This window comes from Littorina saxatilis, linkage group LG2 (assembly GCF_037325665.1).
Source record: "Littorina saxatilis isolate snail1 linkage group LG2, US_GU_Lsax_2.0, whole genome shotgun sequence".
NCBI lineage: Eukaryota > Metazoa > Mollusca > Gastropoda > Littorinimorpha > Littorinidae > Littorina > Littorina saxatilis.
Window position 1 is genome coordinate 91,739,311 of NC_090246.1, and position 22,667 is coordinate 91,761,977.

Here is a 22,667-nt window from a genome sequence, read left to right on the forward strand (position 1 = left end):
CTGTTGCAAGTTTGAGGCATACGCGAACTTTTCAAATCCTGTAAAATCCGAATCCATCTCACATGAAATACTACATTATGATGAGCTTAGCACAGTCATTGAATACCACTTTTTTTTTTTTAATGAACTCTAAGTTTGCAAATTGACACAGTGGTCAGGTACAAAATTCAAAATTCAGAAGAAAAAAAACTTCTCACTCTGCACAAAAGCCAATCAGGCCAGAGATTTGGAGTATATGTCAAAAAGGAAGGATGCTCTTCCCATGCCTGGATGAATCTATGATAATTTCCAGATGGTTTACAAAGGATGGAGGTATCTTTCAGAACACAGTGAGATCAAACTTACCACATAGGATGCTGGAAGGTGGGGGGCAGCCTGGGAAGAGAGATGGGTTCACAGTTGTACGATCGCATGATTCGCTCCGCTAGCAGAAAGTTCCGGAACAGGCTGGCCACAAGCAAATCTTGTCTGAACAACTTCTGGAACAGCTCTGGATGAGAAAGATACACACGAACCACACATTTTTAATACTGAACAGCACTGGAAGAAAACAAGAATTTAAAATAAAATAATTCAACACTTGACTCAACCACTGTGATAAATATTTGAAGTAAGTACATGACATGATTTGTCCATGCTTTATTTCTCTTTTTGTGAATGATTTTGTCAGAAAGGCATTTTAAGTTAATGTCCAATTATGAAGTCAGTACCTTGAGGTTTGTTACTTGTGGACCTTGCAACAACATTCTATTTATCATGGCGAACATAATATTCTAAAAATTGTGTGTATGTTATAAGTGAACACTGAAACAAAATTGCCCAAAATGTTTGCAATGTATTGTGCTGAAATTACATTAGAATAATATAAGATGTTTATTTGTGTGATGTAAGAGCAGCTTTTTTGTGGGCTCTAGGGGAGCATATCGTCTTCTATTTCATCTTTATCAACCGAGGCCTCCAAGAATCCAAAACCGCAATGACTCCCCAGATTAAACAAACAGACTGATTGACTTTGAAAATCCACATTTCACCTGAAGCTCAAACCATCACTTGGAATTGTCACCTATTAACACTCTTTTGTTTGTTACCCAGCTTGTTATGAATAAAAACTTGTGAAAATGATGACAAACTGATTTTTTAAAATCAAGAAATCTCAATAAACACAAATTAATTCAGATTGCACTCATACCTCTGGGTAAGGTGTTCCAAGCGATGGTGTCTGTGATAGCTGTGAAGATCCAGTTGAGTTCTCCCAGCATTGTGCGCCTGTCGTTCAGCTGCCCTGGGATCCTGTCACCCAAACATAAACTGTGCAATACGTTTTAAAACACAGTGAATGAAAAATTGATTTTGCTGACATTTCGCTGTGATTTCTGCTACATATTATAAGCACAGTAAAGTGCACATTACTGGAAACTGTAATTCTTTACTACAATTTATGTATAATTGTCTTAAAGGTGTGTGTGTGTGTGTGTGTGTGTGTGTGTGTGTGTGTGTGTGTGTGTGTGTGTGTGTGTGTGTGTGTGTGTGTGTGTGTGTGTGTGTGTGTGTGTGTCTGTACTGTGTGTCTGTACTGTGTGTTAGCATGTGTGCGTGTCCATCAGTGTGTCAGTATGACTGTGTGTGCCTGTCTGTGTGTCCGTAGGTGTGTCTGTTTGTATGTTTATACCAACCGCAAGACTCCTTCACCACTGCCAGTAATTAAAATGACTGTATGGCTGTACACAGATTCCCCCACAACCTGAATATTACAGAATAAACCCTGAGGCCATTGAGACTTACTTGTCAACCATCTCGATGGTGAGATCTGTGACCAGCTTGCCAGAGTTCTGCAAAACGTACCTGAGAGAGCAAAGAATAAACATACATTGAAACATCAGAACTACTGTCAGAAACACTAGGAATTTAGTTGTTGTTGTAGCTGTTTAGCATACCTATGCTTTGCATTCACAAGGCCACTTGGTGCAGAGTAGGCGACTCTATTATCTAAATGGGATGAGTCTTGTCATTGGTACGACCGTCTTGGGCGCATTCTAAGATAAGTCTAAGCAACATTTCTTTATTTTCTTCTGTTGTGCCTATTGTTTGTCCGCTTTAAAGACTGTTAGGTCGAGGTTCTTGGGAACTTGTTGTATCGTCCTGAATCAAACGTTCCAAAAAGTTAACCTTTCTTTTTTTTTTAATCTATATGAGAAGATTTTGTTTGCAGGTTGAACCAATGAACCCATGAATTGATGCAACCTTCAATCGCTGCCAGATTGTGAACTGAGAGAGGCCAAGGTTGGAAATACCCCTGCATCATGGGGTCAATTTCACCTGGTATCCCATTGGCCTTAACGTCATCAAGTTTTTCAGGTCTCCATTCATTGTTTTCTTTCCCTTTTTACTGTGACTGCGCAGCATATTGCTCAGGGCAAAGCAATTGACTACCAGTACCAGGCAATATCGGGCTAGATTTGCTCACTAGAATAACAGAGACAAAGAAGGAAGGTCATGGGACATATCTGGCCTACAAAATTGATTATCAACACACGCAAACCCCTACTTTGGACAGGTTTTGACCCGTGATTAAGCCTGCTTCGTTTGTTTCTCTATTCACACAGCTCACCCCTCCCCCAACACTGCCATGGACTGGGTGGCCGAGTGGTAACGCACTTGCGCTCGGAAGCGAGAGGTTGCGTGTTCAGGCCTGGGTCAGGCTGCAATTTTCTCCCCCCTTTCCTAACCTAGGTGGTGGGTTCAAGTGCTAGTCTTTCGGATGAGACGAAAAACCGAGGTCCCTTCGTGTACACTACATTGGGGTGTGCACGTTAAAGATCCCACGATTGACAAAAGGGTCTTTCCTGGCAAAATTGTATAGGCATAGATAAAAATGTCCATCAAATACCCGTGGGACTTGGAATAAAGTAAAAAAAATTCCATCTCACACGGCATTAAGTCTCAGGAAACATGAATACACGCATGCAGGGAAAAAAAAAATATGGGTAGCGCCGTATGTATGGCAGCTCGCTTTCCCCGGGGAGAAAGCAGCCCAAATTTCCATGAGGGTAACCTCACTGGACTGTAAATCTTATCCAATCCAATCCAATCCATCCAACACACACACACTTTTGTCTTTCACAAAAAACAAACTCAACCCACCATCGCAGCGCCATGCGAATGGGAGTTGTGAGGCAAGAGGTGAAGAGGTCGGCCGGCAACTCGGGGTTCTGCGGCAACAGCTCGTTGTTGCCGCACGCTGCCAGCAGAATGGTGTGTTTGGCGTTGGCTGCGTGGTCATGCGCTGACAGTACGCTGCTTGTGCTCTTCTGTTGATGCGAAAATGAACAAATGAAAAACAACATACAAATAAATACGTTTATAGATGAAAAACAGTCAGTATGCAAATGATAGTTATCAGTAACTCATAATAGCTTTTTTACTCTTTCAACCACTTGTAAATAATCAATAAATAAACAAATCACTTTATTCAGAATTTGGATGAAAATCAGTAAGCTTCCGGGTTTTTCTTTGACTGTTTTTAGTAATGTTTAGACTTTCCATGAGATCTGCACCTGCAGGTCTTTCAGATACGACAACAAACAGTGCTTGAACAAGCAACATAGCAGCTTATCTTCTCAATGTATGTAAACAAATCACTCACGTCTTGGTCACTGTCTACGGGCACTTGTTTTGCAAAGGCTTTGAAGGATTCACCAACCACTCCAGCATTTGAACAGTCAAACACGTAGATTGATGGATGACCCATCCAGGTTTGAAGGTCGTACAAAGACAGGGGTATGTATTGTGTGTAACTCTGTAACAGTGATAATATCAGTATAATTCATTTGAATAATTCAGATGACTTTGATGCGTCTTTTCTCCTGTTATCAATATTTTGAAGTGAAGTTTTGTGTTAAAAATATTGATGGGGAATGAAAGCACGCAGCAAGCCCAAACAAACTGCAGGGTTCCACATCACGTAGAATTAAGGGTATAATACCCTTTGACTCTCCAAATCACGTACGAGATGCTCTCTGAAGAGGTATAAATACGTAACTGTTTTCTTCCAAAGAGGTAAAAAAGCGTACGAGTCAAACGCTGAAAGGGTATAGCCTTTGCTAGTTTACAAGCAACAGCACGCAGGCCGCCTGCTCTACTGAGACCACTAAAGTACACGCCGTGTTCGTGCCACTCCTCTGTCGACACTGACACGCCGTGAAGCAGAGGTCGCCTCCCATGTCCTCAAACTGCGCGATATCTTTAAACTGATCATCTCGATGGCACTGTTCGCTTTAGCCTATCCGGTGCTGTCGCCTGCTCAAAAAAATGCCTCGCAAAACGAAAGAACAAAAACCCGACCCCAAACAGACAAAATTGTCGTTCGGCGGTTGCAGACAGAGCAGCAGTGAGTCAATATCAGTCAGTATCATTATGGGTTGCAACAAGAGCAGCAGTGAGTCATGATGATGATGATGCCGGTTTTTGAAGTTAATACAGTTGGTTTCATTCTGTAATTCTTTGTTTCTCTTTTTGCTGCAGTCTTTGTGATTGTGTTCTTGAATGAATGTAAGCACAGCTGAGTAAACTTTCAAAGAAACATTCATCAATTGAGACAGTTCATCATTTTAATTTTACAATCCAAAGAAAATTACACGAAAACTCGCGACATAATAGAAAAAGAGGTATCCATTGAAGTAAAAAAGAAAGAAAAAAAGATTTGAATGCATTGATACACTATGATATACATGTATTGTCACAACGTCAAAATGGCAAAGGTGATAACTACCAGACAGGCAATCATATGGGAAAAAATGACATTTCATGGATACACCGATTGTCACTCATACCCTGTGAACAATCTGGAAGGGGTATAAAAACCCTTTACTTTTTTCCTGAAAGGGTATGAATACCCTTGACTTTTGGGGTTGTGTGGAACCCTGAACTGTCTTCTCTGCTGTAAAGAAAGTATTAAACTTTAGAGCATAACTTGCACACATTTGTGCACTAACTCTCTAGTAACTGCAACTATGAACAACTGATGTTGAGAAACCATTAACTCACAAACCACACAGGAATACATGATTATTTTCTTTCATCACTATCACATGGAAGGCAAAAAGACAAATTCAGTCATCCAATCAATCAATTACAAAATAAGGCAAAGCTGTACCTTGTTGAACACCCATATTTCACCATTGACTGTTGGCCTGGGTACACCATGTCCACTGTAGTGAAACAAGACTCGCTCTTCCTAGTGAACAAAAGGCAAACAAGTTGCAGCCAGCATTCTTCCCCTCAGTCAAATGGGGAATAGTGAAACAAGATACAGAATAACACATTCCATCACACCATGAGTGTTTACTCAGAATTTTCATCTGCAGACTCAGTACAAATAATACAATTTCTCCAGTCTTTTATAGACCTAACATGCTGAAGTATTTCTTTGCGGTAAGAGAATGCCACGAGAGACTGGTCACAGTCTCACACTAATACTTTTTATCATATCATGAACTATTATTCTCCTGTCAAATTATTCTCTTCTAGTTCTCATAATTTCAGTTAATACACATTAATAGCCATTAAATAACAAATCCAAGTTTTCTAACCTTTGCGTTCCTGCGCAGTGACATGCAGAGTTTCTTGACTTCGTCTACAGTGGGGTCAAGAGACTGCTTGTAGCGTGCACGCGGTTGCCAACGTTCATACTGTTTCTGCAACGTTCCACCAATCGTCTCCAAAGCCTTCTGAGCACTCATGGACAGTGGGTCTGCAACATATAAAGTTTATTAGCTATTAAATTAAAGACATAACAGACTAAACAGACATAACAGACTAAACCATCATATGGCCACAAAGCTGAAGCTGGTTCCCTCCCCCTTATGTCCGTGTGGCAAGAATCAGACAGCAGAGCACATCCTGCAGGCTTGTCCATACCACAGTGCTCTGAGGGACACCATCTGGCCAGAGGAGACAGCGCTATAAAAGAAGCTATACGGCCCCAGAGAGGACTTGGAGAGGACAGCACGTTTCGCCCTGCAGTCCGGACTGACGATCTAACAGCGAACGACAAGAAGAAGAAGAAGAAGAATTAAAGACTTGGATAACAACAATTTCCTACTGGCACGCTTATGCAAAGATCAACATCAGCTGTACAGACGAACCATCCCCCCCCCCCCCCACTTGTGAGACCAATTGATTTAACTTCTAAGTGTTAACAACACAAATTTGACCATTATGTAATAATATAATATATTTTAGCCAACTGACTTTTAAAATATATGTAAACAACTAATTTTGTTTTGTCAATAATATTATAAACATTCCAATTACCTACCATTCTTGTTGTTTGATTATGTAAGCAACTAATTTGTGATGCTATTGCTAAATATCTTACCTATCCAGCACTGCAGTTTTGCACAGGGTGAAATTTTCACAACATCCGGTGGATCCACACCCACATTCAGGCAAAGAACCAGTGCAACACTGACCGTCTTCATCTGTGTATCAGAAAAGATGAAAAAATTAAAACAATAAAAGCAAACTCAAATGCAAACACACGTGAATCATGTAAGTATGACCTTACTGGGAGAATGCAAGTTTCCAGTACAAAGGACTTAACATTTCTTACATACTGCTTGACTAAAATCTTTACAAACATTGACTATATTCTATACAAGAAACACTTAACAAGGGTAAAAGGAGAAACAGAATCCGTTAGTCGCCTCTTACGACATGCTGGGGAGCATCGGGTAAATTCTTCCCCCTAACCCGCGGGGGGTAAAGCCAACATGTAGTAACTAATTAAGTAACAGAAGCAAACACTGTCGTGCTCATAACTCGAAGCTAGAGGAAATTAAATTGGTCAATTTGGTGACAGTGGTCATCAATATTATTATTAAAACTAGACTACTGTGTGTGTGAGAGAGACACCTTCCCTATAGCTGTTGCTTTCACCCACTCACGTGACACCGGGTTTCCCGTTGATGTTACTATGTATGCAAAGCTGCAGACACCTAACAAAATCAAAATTGAAACGTAATAACATAATCAGCAGTAAATATTTAAGAGCTGTACATACTCTTTCTTTCATTCTCCATGTCTGTGTTTCTAGAGTTGACCCCTCGATTCTCTCTGTGTGTCGACTTTGACTGCACACAATGGGCAGCTGGCTGTCCATCAAATCGTCATCATCCTCTTCGAAGAACTCGTTATCTACAGGTCCGTTCATGATCTCAACTCTCATTTCGCATAAGGCAGCACCCTAAACACTGATCGCAATGGTCAACATGTGTGTCTGTGGTCTTATGGGGAAAATCCAGCCATGTTGATTATTTTGGTGTAATTAGCCTCTAAATTCAATCAAATAAGCTATTCACAGATAAATCCCCCTTACCTTACCCAAAACTATCTCTAAATTAAATTGATTATATATTTTTACAAGAAATGATTACATAAGACGCAAAATCGCTATATATATATCTTTTGTGCAATACAAAATCATTTTGCTTTGAGATAAGTGTCAAGGGAGGTCACTCTGTCGTAAAGTCATAATTTCGGCAGTTGGAGAGCTGAGAAGATGGAAGAAGCACAAGAAGCCGTTACGACTGAAGAGCAACTTCAGCAAGAAGAGTCGTGTACCTATGACGATGACGACAGTTCGAGCGATATATCTGGATATGATGAGCTCAACGATCTGGACTGTTTTGGAATTGAAGCCATTGACCGTGCCTGTTTGCTTTTGTATCCAGACCAACCGAATCCCGTTCAAGCTGAAGCAGTGGTGAAGTTTTGGTAAGCGACCTATCCTTTTGCACTCATTGCTTTGGAATGTCAGCTTGACTTGCCATGCAGGTTTCCATTTGCCTAGGCCGCAAATGCCTCGCTCTCTCTCTCTCTCTCTCTCTCTCTCTCTCTCTCTCTCTCTCTCTCTCTCTCTCTCTCTCTCTCTCTCTCTCTCTCTCTCTCTCTCTCACTCTATTTCTCTCACTCTCTCTCTCTCTTTCTCTCTCTCTCTCTCTCTCTCTCTCTCTCTCTCTCTCTCTCTCTCTCTCTCTCTCTCTCTCTCTCTCTCTCTCTCTCTCCAGTAGAACGGGTCAGCTGATGTCATTAAGCAACGACTGACTGTATGTTCATGAATGTAATGTAATGTTGAACAATGACGGAAGCGAGAGGTTGCGTGTTCAGGCCTGGGTCAGGCCGCAATTTTCTCCCCCCTTTCCTAACCTAGGTGGTGGGTTCAAGTGCTAGTCTTTCGGATGAGACGAAAAACCGAGGTCCCTTCGTGTGCACTACATTGGGGTGTGCACGTTAAAGATCCCACGATTGACAAAAGGGTCTTTCCTGGCAAAATTGTATAGGCATCTAGATAAAAATGTCCATCAAATACCCGTGGGACTTGGAATAAAGTAAAAAAAATTCCATCTCACACGGCATTAAGTCTCAATGCGCCACTAATAGTCAGAATGTTGACCCTGGGCGTTAAATGGAAGAAGAAGAAGAATGACACTGACAGTATGAGCGGCCGTGTACTGACTGTATAGGTGTAAGGGAAAGAAAACAAATATTTCCGTTTAGAAAGCTAAAAACTAAAGAATCTATGAAGTTATGCATGGCTGGTAGCAATCCATTGCTTGGAAGTTAGAAACAGGGTAAAGTCAGACTGAGATGCAGTAGCTCATGCTTTGTTTATTTATGTGGTGTTTGTTGTTGTTTTGTTGGTTTTGTTATTGGAGTGTTTGTGTGTGTCTCACTGTCTGTGTATTTTCACTGAAGTTTCAGTCACCATGCTATCAGTATCAAGCAGTCTGTAGTTGTTCAGAGGGGATTAATTGTGACTTTCAATTTCATTTTCAAGCAATGAGTTTGTTGTAACACAAATTAGTCTATTGTAAGTGTATAATTTAGTCTCACTCTGTTTTGAAAGCCTCAGGAGGTATAAAGATAACTGCTACTGGCCGTATAAAATTTCATCTCACACGGCATCACTGCAGAGCGCCTAGAACTGTACCCACGGAATATGCGCGATATAAGCCTCATTGATTGATTGATTGATTGATTGCTACTAAAGCTTTTTTTTTTTATATCTACTACATGTAGATTGTATAATTACTATTAGGTATGAAAAGTTGACCTCCACACCTTTAAACACACACACACACGTGCACACATACACACAATCACACACCAGTCTGCAAAATTACATGTATTGCCAAATCATGTGGGGTTGTTGTCAAGCCCTTGTAAATTGTAAAATTATTTAAAGTGTTGATGAGATAAAAAAAATAAAAAAAGACGTTTAGTAGTAGTACTAGTAGTGGGGACTGGAAAGTGTTTTCCATAAGCCTCCGTAATTTCATTACTTTATTATTCCAATTCTCATTGCTGGGAAATTTGGGTTGCTTCCTCCCAGTAGAAAGCTAGCAGCAACAAGAGTCGTACTATCCAAGGTGTGTGCATGTTTAGGTGTAATCAGCCACCTACACTTTTGGCAGAATGACCAAGGTCTCTTTGTGCCACAGTGATAACACAGGGGTGGGACATGGATACCGTCTCTGAGTCTTCACATAAAGTTGACCAATTTCCAGCGCGATCTGGATTAGAACCAGTGACCCAAGGATTATAAGTCCAGTGCTCTACCAACTGAGCCACCAGGCCCCCATACTTTATTACTACAATCAGTTTAAATGTAATAAAACTGATGTATTTAATTTATGTTCATGTTGCAGGTTTGGGGGTCCTCACCCTTTGGATTACATCAGTATGTATTCTAATGAGGGGGATCCAGAGCAAGGTATTCCATCTCACTGGCATTACATTACCTATGGCTTTACCGATCTGCATGGAGACAATAGAGTGCACAGGTGAGATTTCTTAATACATTATGTATGCTTGTGTGTGTATGATTGTTTGTGTGTTTGATTTCTGACTTTTACTAGTCTTAGTTTGAGTCCAACCTGTTGTTGACTTAAAGGAATTTTTTCTTGAATTTCACAAGGTGATTCAGCTTTTTGCTTTAACTTAAGAGCGTCCCTGCAATGTAGTGCAAAATTTTTAGAGATTTTGGTATGGATGGCAGATCACAAGGACCAATAAGGGAAAGTAACGAGCGTAATAAGTAACATGTGTCTGGATAGTTATATTATAACTTTCAGCCATACTGTAGAACATTTTATGATAAAATGCACTGAACTATTTTGGTGTCGTCTCAGCCATGCACACATTCAGATTACTAAGCATTACCTAGACATGGAGCTGATCCTTTTAAGACCTGGCATGATTTAAGACCACCCCCTTTCTCATGCCCTATAGCTTTCCACGTGTTCTCTTAAGATCGTCTGTAAAATGTACAAGCTTTCCAAATGTACTATTAAGATCGTCTGTAAAATTTACATCCATTTTAAGTTTTCCTCACTTTTAGTTTTACTTTTAGACGTGTTTTTTTGTAGATGTTTGGAGGTTTGAAAAGGGGGTTTCACGTAGTGTACCATTTCAATATAGAGCGTTTACCCTGATATGTACATGATATAACTCTGTAAGCGTCCGCCTCGTGATCGGGAGGTCGTGGGTTCGAACCCCGGCCGGGTCATACCTAAGACTTTAAAATTGGCAATCTAGTGGCTGCTCCGCCTGGCGTCTGGCATTATGGGGTTAGTGCTAGGACTGGTTGGTCCGGTGTCAGAATAATGTGACTGGGTGAGACATGAAGCCTGTGCTGCGACTTCTGTCTTGTGTGTGGCGCACGTTTATGTCAAAGCAGCACCGCCCTGATATGGCCCTTCGTGGTCGGCTGGGCGTTAAGCAAACAAACAAACAAACAAACAAAATAACTCTGTGAGCTAAACTTTTTTCTTTTTTTTTCCTCCTCATTTCAGCTTCACAGGAAGAGGTATGCTGAGTGGATTTGGCTTTGAGCTGACATTTCGTTTGACGAAAACAGAGGGTGAGACAGGTCCCCCCATGTGGCCTACAACTCTGCTCAACAAACTGGCTGCTTATGTTTTCCATACAGGTAACAAATCATTGCTAGACATTCAGCTTTGTTGTACTCAACAAACAACTTTGAACGCTTTTATTGAGTGAGGATCTGCCATTACGTTCAGTGTGTATGATATTGTATTTGCTTTTGTCTGTTTTTTTGTATTTTCATGTCTTGTCTCATGCTTACAATTATTTCCTCACTTTCATAACCACATTTACTTTTGCACTTGCAGGCAACATTCTTCACGTGGGTGATCACATTCCGTGGCATCAACCGCTAGATGGTGGCAAGGACTCTCGCATTCAGCACATGCTGGTGGCTGAAGAACCACAGCTGCTAGATCTGGATACTCCCTATGGAACTGCTCAGTTCAGACAGGTAGACGCTCACGATGTCCGTGATTTCAGAGACTGCATATTGCACACATTGTGCATATTGCCACGCTTAAAACAACTTGTTGCAATAAATCTACTGGCATGTTTTTTTGTGACCATTGACAATGAAAGTGTGATTGTAGGCATTCATTTCTGTTAATATGTGCAGTTTATTTCTCTGCATTGACGTTTGGAGTTACTCATCAGTTCAAACTTCACTTGGCTGCTCTTCTTACAATTTTGTTAATCACTGATTGAAAATGCTGTTTCAGGTGGTTGGTGTGACCGATGAAGAAGTACGATCTGCTCAGCGATGGAAAGGGGCTGGTATTCTGGAGCTGCTTCAGAAAGATCCACTGTAAGTTTGAAAGGACCAGTCTAATCTCAAGTATTTTACTATAGTTGCTTGACATGACATCGTAGTTATTTTTTATCTTGTTGAAAACTTCTTCCGCCTTTATTTCGCTTCAGCATTTTTATCATTTCTGATTAGCTAAAGCTCCAGACAGTTTTTCCTGCTTCCTGTTTCCTTCTCATTAGTGTGGAAAAAACTAAAATAAAAAATGTAATAGTTAAGTATGACAATTCATTCAAAAACTCTTCTGCTTATTGAAGACTGATGGGTGTATTTACTGTTTACAGAGTGGGTCCTCACTTTATCACAGACATGCATCGAGACAAGTCCATCTTTGAGCGTGACCCCAGCCTTGTGCAGTTGGTGAATGAGGGGATTGAGCAAGACGGCTCCAACCTGGGTCATGTCACTGCTCTGTGCGCTTGGTCCCCTCTGCATGATGAGTAAGCTGGTGCTGTTGGTGCAGCATTCCTGTCTTTTTTTTGTGCATTCATGGGCTGAAACTCATACGTACACTCATGGTTTTTTTTAATGTGTATGACCATTTTTACCCCGCCATTTAGGCAGCCATATGCCGCTTTCGGTGGAAACATTCTTGTCTATTTGTGTTGTACGGGAAAGGGAGTTCAGTGGCAAGTGTTGTTCTCAGGCTTTGGTTTTCGGTCATTTACACATACTTTTCTAGTCTGATGCCTTGCTCAGACCCCTGCCAAGTTGACTGTCCAAAAGTTTCAGGGGTGGAACTTTTCCGCGGACACAACTTACGAATTCCGCTGGAGTAATCTATTTTTCCGCATCCCATTTCATCACAGTATCTATAACTTGTTGACTGAATAATATAGAGAGAAGTGAAGATGGAAGAAAACACTGGAGGCTTGAGAGTTAAATTGTGCTGACTGAAAACTCCTGATAACTGATTGGGGCGTCACTTGGATCATACTATTGCCAATATTGGATTATGGATACATGGTTCATTACGTAAGTATGCACCATTACAATGTTACCATTGTTGTGTGAAAGTGTGTTTTTTTGGGGGGGAGGGAGGGGGGGGGGGGGGAGTGAGGAGAATGTCTTTTTTACCTGATCCAAACGAGTTGAATTTTAGTCTCAGAATGCACCAGATTGCACAGATTTTAATGTACCATTTCAATAAAAATTTGGGGGAGCATGCCCCCGAACCCCCCTAGAAAAAAGGGATTTCCTCTTTTTTCATCACAAGAGAGTCCCACCCCTGAGTTTTGACACAAAGGAGCTCTTCTGACTCGAACAATCTTTTTGTAGATGGGGCACTTGGACCAATACATATTTTCAGACCAGGTTTCAATTGATCTATTGTCCTCTCAGCCTGGGAACAACACCGCAGTTGATATTGCTAGAGATCAGAAGTTATGACGAGTCCATAACTGTATGGAAAGGGCAACCTTCAACTTTGACATATTCAGTGCTTTGTGTTTTGCATTGTGTGAAATAAGCAGCAGGGAGTTAGTGAACGACGAAGAAGAAGAAGAAGCAGCAGGGAGTGAATATGGCAAACCACAGCATATTCTTCATGCTTGCGTTCTGCTTCTTGCCTGTTGCTTGTCAGGAAACTGCAAAGAAAGGTGGATATGGATTGGTGTTCGTTAATGTTGCAGGTAAAATGTTTCTTGTCTTTGAGAAGTGCATGCATTAGTTTTGTCTTTACACAAAAAGAAGGTGTTTAAAGTTAATTTTCTTCATGCTTGCTAGGCCTGTGGAGAAGTCCAGCAAACCAGCCAAGACCAGCGGTGAGGGTGATAGCAAGGAGAACGGTGACTCCAAGGCTGGCGGTGACACCGGGCACGCTGTGGATTCCGCCTCCAAGGATTTGGAGAAGAAAGCAGAAGCAGGCGGCAACATCAAAACCAGGAAGGAAAAGGAAGAAGTGGGCAACGGGGAGGGACACACGAAGACAGAAGCGAAGGAAAAAAAAGAAGGGGAAGAGGATGATGACGATGAGGAAAATGTGATGACACTGGATGGGATACAGCTTCTCTTTGACATTGAGGCTGCTGAGCTGATTCCTCTCATCATCAGGTGGGTAAAACTGCCTTGCTTGAAGAGTTTACATCTTCGTAATGTTACACGCTAGAGTAGACATAGGGATAGACGAACAGCTGGAGTTGAGGACAGCAAATTGAGTCTCAGTGTTTTTCGTGTATGTAAAGGCTGAATTGTAATGAAACACAGAGAAAGGAGGGAGGGTTTGAGGTGGGCAAACTGGGAGCAGATTGGGATTTTACTGTCTTATGGCAGTAATTCTTTTCTCTAGAAGTTCTGGGCTGACATTGAAGAAACTGATTACTATTAACACAACAAAACTAAAAATTGGAGCAAGGTCGGCTAGCTTCTTGGTTACTTTCGTGATACTGTTTGTGGTAACCTTGACACCGCTATCAAGCTACTAAACATTCAAGAACAACTATCATCTGAAATTTGAAAGTGAAGATCACAATCAGTACAAAACAACCACAAAACAAAACTCTTTGACTTAGTCTCCTAATATGTTTGTATCTATCAATATCTTTGTATACATCATTCAAAGTTATTTTAGCATATAGGTTTTTTTATGGTCTTAACAGTTAAACATGTATTACGTTATCATTAAGATTCATGCTTTGTTAGCACTAAGCAGTTGTTTTAATCAGTCTGGTTTTCTCTTGTTTTCATCTTATGAACATTCTAAATGTTAGACTAACTTATTGTCTTGTACAGAATAACAACTGTGTGAATGGTGCTATACTGAATGAAAGAGTGTGACATGAAGTTCTTGTACATCATTGTAAAGAGTGTGAATGACGTTTTAGTTTAGATGTCAAGCGCTTAGAGCAAGCCTTTTTAACGAAAGTTTTTGATTTAGCGCTATATAAATGTTCTTATTATTATTATTATTATTATGCTGACTTTGCCTTGTATGCATTTTAACAGGGGCCGCCTTGGCAAAGGTCGTTTCTTCATTTTCCACAATGCGGACGGCCAGGCAGTGCACTTCGTACCCCCAGAGCTGGTAGAGCAGGAGAATGTTATGGTCAACGCTGACGAGCCTATCAAGTGTTCTGACCAGTATTTGCAGGTAAAACTCACACCTGTATTTTTCAGCAAACATATTAAAAATAAAAAATAAAATTCTTTCCAGTAGCATCCCTACCAGAACCTGGAGGTGTATTCAAAGATTGTAATGTATTTTTCAGTTATCAGGCTTATTAGAAATTGCTGAGCACATAACAGACAGAAAATGTTCATTGGAATTTGATGTCTGTTTGTTTGTTTGTTTGTTTATTTCTTCTAAAGTGAGTTGCTTTTCTGCAGATTTTCTGTTCTCCTGAGCTGATGGAGGAAATGATAGAGGAGATGGAGTTTGTACAGGATGCAGATAAGGTAGGGAGGAATCTATTCATCAATGTTTGTATTACGTCCATGGATACAATGTTTGAAAGGATGTGCATTTTAATCCTGATATTTACGAAAATTCCGCAAGGAAAAAATTGTGGCTGTTGTTAGCGTAGATGTCCTGAAAATATTTCCATTGAAAAATGTGTTGAGTGTTGTTAAAGGTTAAGAGTGAGTGTAAATTCAGGAAATGTATTGATTTCCCCTTGTGTGCTTTCAGAAACCCTTTACAGAGGCCAGAGAGCTCATGCTGAAACATCTGCCGGTTCTGATCCGTGTGGTGCCCAAGGGGGGACCACTGGATTCTGCTTTGCTTTGATACCCTACCTTGTTGGCTTGCGAATTGTGTGAGTGCTTACGCTATCGCTCCTTCATGCCAAAGATGACGAGAACTTGCCAGACACGACTCTCACTGTCACCTCAAATCACTCTTGTGTCACTTCACTATCTGTTTGCAGTTTTGGAGGCAGGCAGCCTTTGCTGTTCCAGAGTTTGCAGGTGTGGAGGCAGTGACTGTGTCATTCTCCAACGTTCATGCTAAATGCAGGCTACTGTCTCAACACTTATAAAGCCACGCAGTGATAGACACAGGCAGTCGTTTCTTCACCAGTTTCCATGCACTCGATGTCCAAGACAGCATTCTAGTCATATCAGCACTGTTTGTGTGTCTGTGTCAGAAAAGTGATGATTTAAGTTATGGATAAATTTACTTTATTCTTGTCAAAGAGATGCATATTTTTGAGCGTTCTGTTTTCAATATGTTGGTGACATTTTGAGTTTTTGACAGTAAGCTTGTTCCACGGCAAAGTCTTTCATCCGACTGTGAACTTGTTAGATCTGCTTACAGTGTGTGCTGATTTACTATACACCACATTAGCCAGATACTTAACGGCTTTACGTATTTGTGATCCTTGCTGCAGATTATTTTTCCTGCATGCTTATGCTTATGGTTATTGAAGATGTAGGGCTTCAACATTTTTCTCTGCGGAAAGATAAATAATCCAGTGCTTACTTTACTGCTTGAAGAAGGTTCGACATTTGTGTAGAGTTATCCTTTTTTTGAAGAGCTCTATTTCCAGAAGCCTATCCAGTTGTTTTTGCGTGTGATCAATGTGGTTCAGTTATTTTCAGCATTCTGATTTGATGTTTCAGGTTAAGTGAAAATATTCAGGACACTGTCTGCTCTTTCAATTTTTATCAAGGAACGTTAAGGCATTATTTTTCCTTCTCTCTGTATGCCAGCATTTTCCAATTAATTCCAACAACGACAAGTAACAGCACTGTTTAAAAGTTTCAATGATAAATTCAGGGAGAACTTTTGAGCACATATCCAGCATTGTTTTTGCGAAGAGGAAAGTGGCTTGTATTTGAAAGCTTGACTTCCAACAGTTTGAATTTCACTGCACATTGATATTGTTGTTAGAATGTAACTTATGACCACTGTACTTGAATCTAGATGCAATGCAACTGTTTTCCTTCTAATGTGTTATAAAAACGCACAAAGCTTGAAGGATGTCAGTATTCAAGAACGTATGCCCTACCCTTACATTTTTTTTACATGACAGGCTTCACATTGTATATAAAACACCTTCCGACAAATTGTTTTTTAACTGGCCGTCACCTCTTGTGGTGTAATTTTTGATGAACGCGATCTTGAGGATCCGTTTCTCTGACAGCTTTATTTGTGAACACGTGCATGTTGCATTGATTGTTCAGTCATTTTGCTCTTTTTCAAAGATGTTTGTGTGCTATTGGCACCGAAGCAGTGCTGTCAACTGACCTCACCTGTACTAACTTACATATTTAACACCACCCACTCCTCACCCACCAAGCCATTCAACCCCTAACGACATCTCCAACCCCCATCCCCCTTCTCCCATCTCTCACTTGTGGACAGCTCTCCATTGTTACACTGGTACCTGCGATGTGAGGCCCCTCCGATGAAAGGACACCTGTAGTCCCTTTGTCTATTATCTTTACCAATCTATACCTGTTACCACAGGCCACCTGCAATATAGGGACACTTCAGGCTGGTCCCAAGGGTGTCCTTTCATCACAGGTACCACTGTACACACCTTTTGCAACCCAGTCAGTCCAGGTGCAGCCCATGTCACTTCATGTTCACATCAAGGTTCTATCGGCAAATCCTCTTTATTTTTTGTTACGTCTTTTCCAGCATTGTTCAAAATTTGAGACCGACGACAAAAGATTGTATTGTAAATACCTGTACAGAGCTGTTTTTCTTTTCTAATGCACTTTAGGTCATTGAGACTACAGTAGAAATGTTATATGTTTGTACTGTTACTGTTAGTCGTGCAGGGATGTTGTTTGGCGTCGGTAGTTAGTAAAACACCGAAACTTATTTCAAAATGCCGACAACTTTGCCATCATTTCAGCAGCATTGCTGAACTTTTTCATGGTAGCGGAAAATTGACACCAAGGATTGCCTAAACTCCCGAAGTTTGGCTGAAACGTTTATGCCTATTTTGACAAATTTTCCGAAGAAAATAAATCGTTGCAACATCCCTAAGAGTGCACTGTGAATGTTGGCTTGCTGGCAGTTCTACAGTGCTATAGTTCCAGGGAAGATTCTGCTTTGTCCATGAACTGGTGGTGACCACTTATTGTTGGTGCTGTGTGCAAGTCCTTCACTTGCTGTTTTGGTTATACATGTATCTGTAAGTTTCATTTTCGTGTGCAATGTTTTACCAAAGAATCTCAAAGATCTGAAGCAACAGTTTATCATGTTTCTCATAATACCCAAACAAGAGCTGTGGTATTTTAGACTAAAGTATTATGTCAACAGATTTTGTAAAAGCACTGTTGTGTCGGGTTGCACTCTTACACTTGAGTGTGTTGTCGGTTGTGTAGCTTTATTTCCTCCTTTCACCCTACCTAAGCATGTCAGCATCTTCTTTCCACTTTTGTGGCTGATGAATACTCAACGCATTTTCTTTGTGTTGTGAGACGTCTGTTGAACAACGAACTGAATTGTCATATTTTTGTGTATGTATACCACAACTGTACACCTGTAAATCTGTCCTTTTGAACCTTTAATAATTTATTTTATTCATCTTCATTGAGGGGCAAGCTTTATACAAATACGTCTTCTTGCTCCGTAAAAGCATATGACATCTTTTTTTATTATGGAGTTCAGTATGATAGATCAATGCTGGATTTCAATAATAGTACAGGCAAGTATAGTTTACTTCAAAAGTCTGAAAGTTGCAATTGAAAGTGCAAATTGCACAATCACACATTATACTTATAAGATCTGAAATTCTAGTTTTGGTCTGAAGATTGCTTCTAACACTGATATCCGTAGCTGAACTTTTCAGATTTTGTTTAGTTTTGGCACACTTGCCTGCAAATTCATGGTTCAGTTTATTTCAGTCAGAAATACTTCACCAACTCCTGTCATACATTTCTAATCCAGTCCTTTCTGTTTTTATTAACCCCACTACTTTTCTGTGATTTATTTTGGATCAAACAGTGTATAACTCCAATGCCAATGGGTGATTTGGGGGGAAAACCCCCAGCAAAATCAAATATCAAAATCAAATATTTACCAGAAAATACTAAGCTTATGGATGGTTGTGATCTAATTTCTTCCCTTGTATATGCCATGCATGTAGAAAAAAAGGCCTTTGGTTGTATTTGTATTCTATTATAGAGGGCCAGTTTTGAAGATACAGAAATGAGATTTTCTTCCCAGAAGATGGTGCTATTTCCTATATATTTATGAGAGGAAGGCTTCTCAGAGAAATGTGTAATCAAAAAGAATACTCTGGTATGAATAACTGAATAATCAGGTGCTTCAGATGTAATGCTTACTATCCTTAATATCTATTGTGATCAGATTTTAAGTAGAGCATCTCATAATATCCTAGAAGCATACAGACTGTTGTACATATTAGATGAATCTCATCGAATATTTTCTACGGTTGTGCAATTGTAAAGTTGTATATGATTTCCTGTCTGCAAGTTTTACTTTTTTTAAAACATTTCTTTGCAGGGTGTTTCGTTTTGTTTCTGTCTTGGTATTTATTTACTTGAATCGACTACTTAAGGCAACGACATCGTCTCTCTGTGACTATAACTATTACACTGCAGTCTTTTGACATGTTTGTAATACATTGTACAGTACTATACTTATTTCAGGTCTTTTGCTTTTGCTCTTTCTGTTATTACCATTCTTTGGTAAAGATCTGGCTTCTACTTGTTATTTGCATTCCATAACATGTTTTGTCATGTATATTTGGGGTTTCTGTCACATAATTTTCTATGTATGGGGTGAGTTTTGTCATTGAAAATGCTTCGTTGGTACCCCTTGTTGTTTTTGCTGTATTTATCAGTTACCAGCACATGAAGATTATTCTGGTCCTTCCACCAGATATTTACAGTAACTTTTTTTTTTTTTAATCCCATACGTACACATGTAGATTTTTTGTTTTCTGAAATCAGCTGTTTTAAGGTCAGTGCAAGACCCCTTTCTCTAAACACATGAGGGTATGTGTAAAACTCAGACAGAGAATTCATGTGAGATTGCTGGTGTGGGTTATTTAAAGGGCCATTGTTTGAAAGCTGGTGTTTGATATGATATTTTGAATTTTACTCTTCACCAGAAGCAGTATGGTGATCTTAATGGTTTCACAAAATGTGTTTGATGTCCATTTCCAATATTTGACATTTGCATCCAGGAAACATAATTCATGGCAACACGACTCAACACTACTAAAAGTATGATATCTTGTCTTCAGGGTGTGAACCCTTTCTATTGCTTGTCATTTAAAAAAAACCCACTTAAGCACCCAAGAAAGGCACTTTGTAGGCAAATTTAGTGAAAGGATGGGGATAAAACTGTTACAATGTCCTCAGCATATTTTTCACTCCATATTTTCAGTTTTGAGTCTAATGCACTATCTCTCCTTGTGACCAGAATCTCATATTGTATGCATAATATAGTTTAGTATGCATTTCTCCTTGTGGAGTATTTCTGCATCTATGTACGTATGTCCTGTTGAATTTTTTGCTTATATGTTTATGCCTTTTTGCAGTGTTGTTGTTGATGTTAGTTTTGTTACTTGAAAATTTAGGATGAATTGCTACCCCATGGTCTCAAAAGCCCTGTAAAAACTCACACTACTCAAAGGATCTCTCGGATAACAAGGTGAAGATATGTTGAATAAAACAGTCAAAAGCTGAAAAATAAACAATAAGAATATTTCACTTCTTATCTTATTTCCGTTTTTTAATAACACCGTTTGCTTTTTGTTTTGCACACTTTTTTTAACACTAAATAAGTGCCCATACAGCAATGGATGCTCGCAAGAAAACTTAAATTACCTCATGATTTGTGTAGCTTTGAGAGTTTTGACAGTCAGAAGGTCCATATCTTGCTTTTCATTAGTTTGACAGCAGAGCATCAACACTTTTCAACTAAAATTAAGGTATTCAGAGAAGCAGTACGTTCAAATGTCGTGATTAACATTTCTCAACTCTCAGTGAATTATTTGTTCAATTTATACACTGGGCATTCATTTAATAACTGGCAACTTCAGATTGCCGATTGAATACCAGAGTGTTTGATGGTGTTAAGGTGTTGGAATGCTTTGATTCCTATAAAACTGGCAACAATCAAAATCAGTCATTCAGGTTGTGTTAACATGAAGACGTTTCTTTGCAGTTTTCATGCAAACAACAACCAATTAACAACTAACATACAGAATTGCAATTACGCTTTCTTTTGTTTTGCAATTTATAACATTCCTATTTTGCCATGCTTTGGTGCAAATGTTTTAGTGTGGTTGTGAATGTGACAAGTGCCATGTTTTGTTGTTGAAGTGTCATTATTTCTGTGTTTTCCAGAATAACACATATCTTGCACATTGTTAGTGTTCTTTTGCAGCAGTTTTACATTTTCAGATGCTTTTGTTGACCACTACTTTGTTTACTTATGTACATGTCCTTTGTTCATTCAGAAGTAGTTGTTACTGTTTATAATGTAGTTTTACAAAGTCAGTGAACTTTCCAGAAACTTGGTGTAGAAAAGAACAGAGTAAGCCTCACACAGCCAGGCAAATCAAGTGTTATTGGAGTTGAATATTTAAGTAACAAGAAAGTTTTAATCTGGCTGCTATTTTCATTGATTTTGTCAGATGAGAGGTTTGTTTGTGTGAGGGGGTAGGGAGGAGTTATGAATGCTAATTCACGGGCAGTACCAAAAAAAAAGTTAAATAGATACATGTGTAAAATTAGATGCAACTAAAATAACTACATGTCTATCTTTGGAAGTGTAGGGGAAACATACCACATTCCATACAACAGCTTTTGTTACTCTGGAGTTTTCTCTCTCTTTTTTTGTTGTTGTCTTCAGACCTGGGAACCCATACGATTTCGCCGTATTCTGTACGCATGATTGTCGAGAATACGATCAGTACGGTCAGTGGGAAAAAAATACGACGAGAAAAATTCCTAGACTACTTTTATTCACAAGCCCATCTTGAAGCCGATCCAGTATTTTGACACATGATTACAGTTTTTGTCAGTAAAAATTGAAAAAGGGATTTGTTTTAAATGTACACAAGAATTGAACGGTTCGTCGGAAAGTGCAGTGAGCCTGTCAAACAGTTGAAGTTGACGGATTTCTTTCGTCCTGTGTGAATTCATAAACATTGCAATGGATTTTAAACACTGCAATGGATTTTAATCTCTTTTGTGGGGAATTAAAGTGTACAACAAAATAATGAACTGTAGCAGACGACAAAACTGCAGACTGACTGAACCGTGTACTTTGTCCGCAGCGCACTACGGAGGCTTTTTTTTTTAAAAGTATGGCACTGTTTTATCTTCTTTATCTTGCTTTTAAAAAGAAAGTGATCAGTTTGATCATTTTCGTTATCGCGAAAAAACGTTAACTCGAAAAAAAATATTGGTCCCTTTCATTTCGTGTAAAGCGATCTCGACTGTATAGGTAAACTTAATTAACGATGTGGCGGACGCGTGTGAAGCATGGTTGAATCATGGATGTTGAAATGCTGTGTGGAGTACGCTCATTTTTCTGAAAATACACCAAGTTTGTTTGAGAATACTTGAAGTGCAAAACAGGGGTTCCCAGGTCTGTGTCTTATTTACCTGTTGCATCACAGGCTTATTTTGAAATCGAAAATCAAAAAAGTGCTTTTTGCTCTGTTAAATTTTTAACCAGATTGAACACTGGATAAGTTTTTGTTTGCTGATTGTGTTGCTTGCAATTGTTGGCTGACATTCCATGTATTTATGAATTTTACATTGCATTCAAAGCTTGTGATTTAGTTTCTGCTTTTGTGAGTAAAATAAAGTGTTACGCTTACTGTTTTTGTTCCATTTATTTCTTAATTAATTCCCAAGTGCTTTTTATGTCGCTGATTAACATACTTTTTACTCTGCTAACCTCTAACCTGTTTCAGTGTCTGCTTTACATTTATACTAAACAAAAAATATGTTTGGTTGCAAAAAGACAGATTTGCAGCTTCTCCCTTTGACCTTCACCAGTTTGAGACATGCTATGCTAATGAACTAATATTCAGAA

General features: G+C 39.5%; 2 protein-coding genes across 5 annotated transcripts in view; one reads left to right on the top strand and one right to left on the bottom strand.

The window, feature by feature from the left end:
- Positions 1–7,319, bottom strand: part of LOC138960137 (regulatory-associated protein of mTOR-like) — a 42,980-nt gene extending 35,661 nt beyond the window's left edge. For all 4 annotated transcript variants that reach the window (XM_070331895.1, XM_070331893.1, XM_070331894.1 and 1 more), the window contains exons 1-9: positions 7,061–7,319; positions 6,377–6,479; positions 5,589–5,749; positions 5,153–5,233; positions 3,644–3,796; positions 3,142–3,308; positions 1,783–1,842; positions 1,190–1,290; positions 346–490 (exon numbers count right to left, since the gene is read on the bottom strand). In XM_070331895.1, the coding sequence (XP_070187996.1) occupies positions 346–490; positions 1,190–1,290; positions 1,783–1,842; positions 3,142–3,308; positions 3,644–3,796; positions 5,153–5,233; positions 5,589–5,749; positions 6,377–6,479; positions 7,061–7,225 (1,136 nt within the window). In that variant the 5' untranslated portion in view covers positions 7,226–7,319. The remainder of the gene's footprint in view (positions 1–345; positions 491–1,189; positions 1,291–1,782; positions 1,843–3,141; positions 3,309–3,643; positions 3,797–5,152; positions 5,234–5,588; positions 5,750–6,376; positions 6,480–7,060) is intronic.
- A 192-nt stretch (positions 7,320–7,511) lies between these two features.
- Positions 7,512–22,448, top strand: LOC138960140 (suppressor of fused homolog). The gene is made up of 10 exons (XM_070331898.1): positions 7,512–7,773; positions 9,708–9,842; positions 10,854–10,990; positions 11,193–11,338; positions 11,607–11,692; positions 11,977–12,132; positions 13,418–13,744; positions 14,636–14,780; positions 15,017–15,085; positions 15,318–22,448. The coding sequence occupies exons 1-10, from the start codon at positions 7,559–7,561 to the stop codon at positions 15,414–15,416; spliced, it is 1,515 nt and encodes a 504-aa protein (XP_070187999.1). The 5' UTR covers positions 7,512–7,558; the 3' UTR covers positions 15,417–22,448.
- The last annotated feature ends 219 nt before the right edge of the window (positions 22,449–22,667 follow it).

Bases quoted from the DNA above. Each gene is read 5' to 3' on its own strand.
- LOC138960140 (XM_070331898.1), top strand. From the start codon at position 7,559: ATGGAAGAAGCACAAGAAGCCGTTACGACTGAAGAGCAACTTCAGCAA. The intron at 9,843-10,853 runs GTGAGATTTCTT...TCCTCATTTCAG, and splicing joins GGAGACAATAGAGTGCACAG to CTTCACAGGAAGAGGTATGC. The intron at 11,693-11,976 runs GTAAGTTTGAAA...TACTGTTTACAG, and splicing joins CTGCTTCAGAAAGATCCACT to AGTGGGTCCTCACTTTATCA.